Source organism: Diaphorina citri, unplaced genomic scaffold (assembly GCF_000475195.1).
Source record: "Diaphorina citri unplaced genomic scaffold, Diaci psyllid genome assembly version 1.1 scaffold482, whole genome shotgun sequence".
Lineage (NCBI taxonomy): Eukaryota > Metazoa > Arthropoda > Insecta > Hemiptera > Psyllidae > Diaphorina > Diaphorina citri.
This window is the reverse complement of record NW_007377917.1, coordinates 84,333-90,404: the sequence shown is the minus strand read 5'-3', so window position 1 is coordinate 90,404 and position 6,072 is coordinate 84,333. Positions and strand designations below refer to the sequence as shown.

The 6,072-nt window shown below is 40.3% G+C and overlaps 1 protein-coding gene across 1 annotated transcript; it reads right to left on the bottom strand.

Moving 5' to 3' along the window:
- Positions 1-309: 309 nt before the first annotated feature.
- Positions 310-1,755, bottom strand: LOC103509283 (autophagy-related protein 2 homolog A-like). The gene is made up of 3 exons (XM_026823666.1): positions 1,658-1,755; positions 983-1,106; positions 310-501 (listed from the first exon to the last, which is right to left on the bottom strand). The coding sequence occupies exons 1-3, from the start codon at positions 1,753-1,755 to the stop codon at positions 310-312; spliced, it is 414 nt and encodes a 137-aa protein (XP_026679467.1).
- Positions 1,756-6,072: the final 4,317 nt, after the last annotated feature.

The window sequence follows — 6,072 nt, the reverse complement described above, 5'->3', positions numbered from 1 at the left end:
CTAGTCTGCTCCCTAAAATCCGCCCCGGGCGGGAATCGAACCCGCGGCCTAGCGCTTACAAGGCAGACGCGCTACCAACTAAGCTAACTAGGCTGGCCGGTGCTTAATTTTTGAATGTCAGGCCAGAGTTTGACATAACATTTTAGAAACTTTTTGAAATCAACCAATCACATTGCTTGATCTTGGAGTTAAACTTAAATTGAATTGTGGCCAGGCATGCAATTATCAGTTTCAATTTTTTGAATACCAAAGCTGTTTAGCTGTAAAACCGGGTATAAAGCCCTGTGAAATAAAAAAAAACCCTATGACTCACCTATAGTCTAGGGCACAGTCAAAGAAGTGCTGATGGTATTCTACTACGATGGGCAAGGGTTCGTATCCCGTCACAGGATAATCTATCACATCGAAGAAGTCGATAAGCTGAGAGTAGACACTCTGGTAAGGTAATGACATACGATGTCGGAGTGTAGCACCGCGCAGACAGCAAGATACTCGGTTCATCTGAGATACAAAACAAGTGGTAAATCAGGGAACTGTAGACCTCACCTTATGGCCGGGGCCACAATGTTAGTTTAAACTCCGTTGAAGTTAAACTCTTCGATTAAGCAATCTGATTGAATACCTAATTTAAAAAAAAAACAGCCAATCAGATGGCTTAATTCAGAGCATAACTTAAACGGAGTTTAAACACTTCGTGGAACCGGCCATTAGAGAAGGCCGCTATGAGGGGAGATATCATGAAAAGAGCCCTTGTACTCGAAATGCCTTTACACGATTTTTCGTCCAACTCAATCAAAAATTGGACAAAAACCGTTCGAGAGTTATGCTCAAGCAGAAAACATACTAAAGGAAAAATCGTCGTATTAAAACATAGCTCAACTTACTTGATTTGTATTTAAAAAAAAGAAGAAAAAACATCCAGAGAAATTAATATTCCAAGCCGGGGATCGAACCCGAAATTAATTCACCATCTACTACTTACCTTGAGCTGTCTATCGTCCAGATACGTGTGTACAGCCACGGTTAACATATCACTAGTGTCCGCTCCACAACCCACGGGTTGGTAGTTCGATCCACTGCTGGTAGAAGGTATTTTAGCTTCTGTTCTGTTTCATTCCCACAGAGGTAGAAGGTATTTTAGCTTCTGTTTCATTCTCCGCTGTGCTCTTGATTTTTCACGTCAAATAAAAATAATATAGGAGTTGGGGGGGCTTATCAATTCTGGGAAAAAAATCAAATAAAAATGAAAAATTTATTTACACGCTAAACAGCAAGGCCATGTGTGAGAATGAAAAATAAATCTGTCCAATTTTGGTGAAATTTGATTTTTTTTTTCAACCTCGCTTAAAGAAAATTAGTTCAATGAACTGAGGAACTCAGACAAACTGTTCGAGAGTTTTGGTATTAAAACAAACAAACCAACAAACAAACTGAAAAACAAACAAACAAACAGATTTATACCTATCAAGCGTGCAGGGAACGTCAAAAGTTCGAAGCGTCGCGCTGCCCGGCCTATATATTAACCTACCTACACAAAAAATAGACAAAAGCATGCACTTCGTTCAAATTTATCTGCACTCTTTTCATGCAAATTTATGAAATCATCCTGGAGCAAATCTGAAGGCACTAGGATAGATTGGATAAATACATACCTAACCTGTCCGGGGCACACGGGACGTCGAAATACGGGACGCGGGCGGACCACACCGCACATAGCAGCGAGCTAAACACGACTAGGACAGACGGTAGAAACATCGCGCCTCCCGTCACATCAGTTCCCGGTCAAGTCTCCAACTAAACTGACGACGAGCGCGAGCGAGGAAAACAGTGTGTATATCGATATGTATTGTGCTTTTAGTATCGATAGTTTGAGAATCGATAGTCTTAATGCTACAAGTATCGAGACTTCGCATAGCAAAAGTTCAGCAAGTACAAATATTGTTTTTTCCTATTGCCGATACTTCAGCTCATAATCTTGTGAAAGATACAAAGTACATATTCGTGAATTAAAAAATTAGGTACCTGAGATTTAACGTAGGTAACTACATATTTGCATAACTACTATTATGATGCCACCTCACCCAGTCTGAGTTGGGCCGGAAAAAGTCTGCAACGCTCGATTGCCCAGAATGTCATCCAACTAAATACCAATCAAGAGCAAAGTTGCTGAAGTGAGTGATCCATCGGGAACTTTTGTATTCAACGTGCTAACGTTTTAACTTTTTTTTTTTTAATAGAGGGAACTTTAACTAAAGTATTATCGTCTCGAAAGCTAAGAGAGAAGAAGGACAAGATAAGAGACAGTCAGCCGTTCCGAGAACGAACCTTATCCGTTAAGGATAAAATCCGGCACGGGCAGGAATCGAACCCACGACCTAGCGCTTACAAGGCAGACACGCTACCCTCAAAGCTAACTAGGCTGGCTACTTTGAACTGGACAACATTAAGCAGAAAAGAAACATCCATATTAGCAGCCTAGTAAGCTCAGTTGGTAGTGCGTCTGCCTTGTGAGCGCTAGGCCGCGGGTTCGATTCCCGCCCGGGGCGGATTTTATCCTGATGGGATAATGTTCGTTCTCGGAACGGCTGGCTTTCTCCTATCCTGTCTTCCTTCTCTCTCCGATTTCGGGACGATAAGACCCTAGAGTTACAGTTCCCTCTGTCAAACCTCTTAAAAAAAAAAAAAAAAAAAAAAAATAGAGAAGTGGTCAATGTAATCAAATTAAAATGTTCCTTCTGATATTATGTTGTTTCATAGGTACCACCTCCCTCCCAAATAAATGAGGAGGTTCAACAGACCTAAAGCACCGTTCAAACCGGTGGAAAATTGGTATAATACGTCGGTGAAACCGTCATAATAAATTGGTATATTGGTAATACCGGTATAATTTATTGGCTTGAGATGTAAAGGCAGTGTTTTCCGCCCGCCAGTACACTCGACCGTAAAACACCAGCCTTACTCACTTTACACCGCTTTTTCACTAGATCTTAGCCTTTTGCGTACAGAATCAATTTCACCAGAATCGCTCTTACGGTAGGATTCATGTCCCACATGAAACTCAAGCGTTGTTGTTACAGTCAGACGTAAACAAAACATTTTTTTCAAATACGGTAGGATTCATGTGAGACATGAAACCTCCGAAAAGCGATTTGTGGTAGGCTTCATGTCACACATGAAATTGTTCCCTCGCTTTTAATTTATTTTCTTTTTTTTCCTAGTTGAGATAGAAACATCTGGTTTTTTTTGTCTTCTTCGGAAATCTTCGGACTATAATTCCGAATGCTTTGGAATCATAATAAACAAACACCGGCTTTTCAGTCTGCATTTGAAAGGAGCAAAAGATACACAAGTTCCTAGGCACGTCCTACCGTAACGCCTCCTATCTGTAAAAATCAAGCCGACCGTAGCGAGTAAATCTGTAGCTATTTTTCCCGGCCCCACTCAGGCTGGATGAGGTGAATGTGTGGAGGCGGGTAGCTTGTCACCGAAAGACGGGCAAAAACCCATGTCCACCCTATAAAATAAAAAAATATATATATATAAAAACATTATTTTGCAAATTTGAAGTTTCACATTATTTTTTGGTACCTACCTAAGCTTCGACTGAAAACAAAATGAAATTAGGTAGGTAGAGAGAGAGAGAGAGAGAGAGAGAGGGAGAGAGTAGATGAGGTTAAAAACTTTTTAGATTTTTAGAACAATATAGTTAGGAACTAGTTAGTTATTTGAGTTTATACTCTCTCATATTAATGAATATAAAATTAGAGTAATTAAATTTGAATTAAAAGATTTTGTGTCTTTTTTTACCCAACATAAAAAAAGTTTATCTCAAACTGTCGTTAGTCATTTTGTAGTCAACCGACATGTAGCTTAACATATGTGACCAAAGTTGGGAATAATGAGACATTGTTGAAGAGGTAGTCATTTTGTAGTCAACCGACATGTAGCTTAACATATGTGACCAAAGTTGGGAATAATGAGACATTGTTGAAGAGGGAGAGAGAGAGAAGGAGGTATAAAAAGCGAGGGAGAGAAAAAGAGAGAGCAAAAAGAGAAGGAGAGACAGAGAGAAGCAGATGGTTAGTCATTTTGTAGTCAACCGACATGTAGCTTAACATATGTGACCAAAGTTGGGAATAATGAGACATTGTTGAAGAGGGAGAGAGAAGGAGGTATAAAAAGCGAGGGAGAGAAAAAAAGAGAGCAAAAAGAGAAGGAGAGACAGAGAGAAGCAGATGGGGAGAGACAGACAAAGAGAGAGAGGAGAGAAAGAGAGAGAGAGAGAGAGAGAGAGAGAGAGAGAGAAAGGAAGACCTCTTTTTCACGAGATATCCCAGACGATCAAAGGTTCGGAGCATTAAGTCGCGGGTTCGACTCCCGCCCAGGGCGGATTTTATCCCAAACATAAAAGGTTCGCTCTCGGAACGGCTGGCTTTCTCCTATCCTGGAACGATAAGGCCTCAGCAGATACAGTGTCCTCTATCAAACATCTAAAAAAAAGCACGTTGAAATATTTGTTTCGGAAAACCAGTATCGGGCTTTTGTTTTTCAGTACCAAAACCAAAAGTTTGACGAAATGTAAAAGCTCAATTTGAATTAAAATAATTAAATTCTAATTTCAGGGACATACGAACCAATGCTGAATGCAACACAGGCCAAATCTAATAACCAAAAGTTGAGCACTAGGCCGAGGACGTAAAATGAAATTTTATTTTTGTTTTTGGCAAATTTAATGACAAAAGTTAGTTTACGTAAAATTTTACGTTGTTTTTCCAACTCGGGAAAAAAGTTTTTGTGGTATTTTCTGGTGCTAAAGTCTGTAGTCTGTATGTACGTTGTTTGGGCTAGAGGTTTTATGTCCTAACGAAAACAGTGATGTTACAATGAAACTAATGAGGAATAGAGTAGGTACAAATGGGATGAAACTTTACAGGACTGTATGACTGTGTCATAGTATGCTCTGTGTCAAGGGATGCCCCTTGTAACACGATAAGTGTACGGTTCGGCCGCTAATTTGTGCTATTCAGGACGGGAGATTGGAAAAGACTTGAGTTTTTGGCCTAAGGCTAAAGACAGAGAGGTAGAGGGAAGCGATGATTTCAAACTGCATTGAGCTGGGTGCAAAAGGTCTATGCTCTTTGATCTCCTCTCCACTCTGCTTTTTTAGTCATTCAAATTTTGCAGAAGGGTTTGGTGGGATGAAGTTGTAGAACAAAAGTGTCTCGGGCCGATGGTCCTGCGTTTCAGTTGGTATTCAAGGCAAAAGTTTTGAAAAAGATCGAAAACATTCACGATCGTCGGGAGTTTTTCCAGTTTTCGAACCAAGTCGCAGTCCGTCCCTTATACCTTTTTATTACTATTGTATAATAATAAAGGAAGGACGGACTAAAAACCTGCCAATTCGAGACCTTCAAGGAAAAGAGAGAGAGAGTTTGGATAGAGGGAACGGTAGGTAACAAAGGAGGTCTTTTTGTCCCGAAACCGAAGAGGGATGAAAGGACATGGGAAAGCCAGCCGTTCCGAGAACGAACCTTATCTGTTTGGGATAAAATCCGCTCTAGGTGGTAATCGAGCCCGCAACCTAGCGCTTACAAGGCAGACGCTCTCAAAGTGTGAATCTGCTTTCCGGAACATACCACTGGAGGGGTTAGTCGCTTTTTACCCTAGCCTGTACCACAGCACTGCTAGGACTAAGCACAGTTTAGAAAGCTTGTTAAGCTTAATGGCGAAGCAGTCAAAACTTTTCTTATATCGTAGTACGATACAGCAGACATTGTATAACCGACAGTTATTTGAGAGATTTGAAAAATGAACATAGCAACTTGCTGTGAGATTAGTTCGCGGGAGGAAGGTTTGGGGTGAAGTCAAACGATGGGAAGACCCTTTCACAGCTAAAAGAAGGAATTTTGAATCTACTGTAGAACCTCGATTATTTGAACTAATTGGGACCGGGGGTATTTGAAATGATCACTTTCTATGATCTTTTCCTCTATCATAAATGTATGTCATCTTGGAGCTAATAAAGTTAAGAAGGTAAATAAATTGAAGTTTTCCTATAGGCATAGAATGACC

Excerpts from the sequence above, each read along its gene's own strand:
- LOC103509283 (XM_026823666.1), bottom strand. The coding sequence starts at position 1,755 with ATGTTTCTACCGTCTGTCCTAGTCGTGTTTAGCTCGCTGCTATGTGCG. Across the intron at positions 1,107-1,657 it reads GTCCCGTGTGCCCCGGACAG|AACAGAAGCTAAAATACCTT; the intron begins GTTAGGTATGTA and ends GGAATGAAACAG. Across the intron at positions 502-982 it reads TGGACGATAGACAGCTCAAG|ATGAACCGAGTATCTTGCTG; the intron begins GTAAGTAGTAGA and ends TTTGTATCTCAG.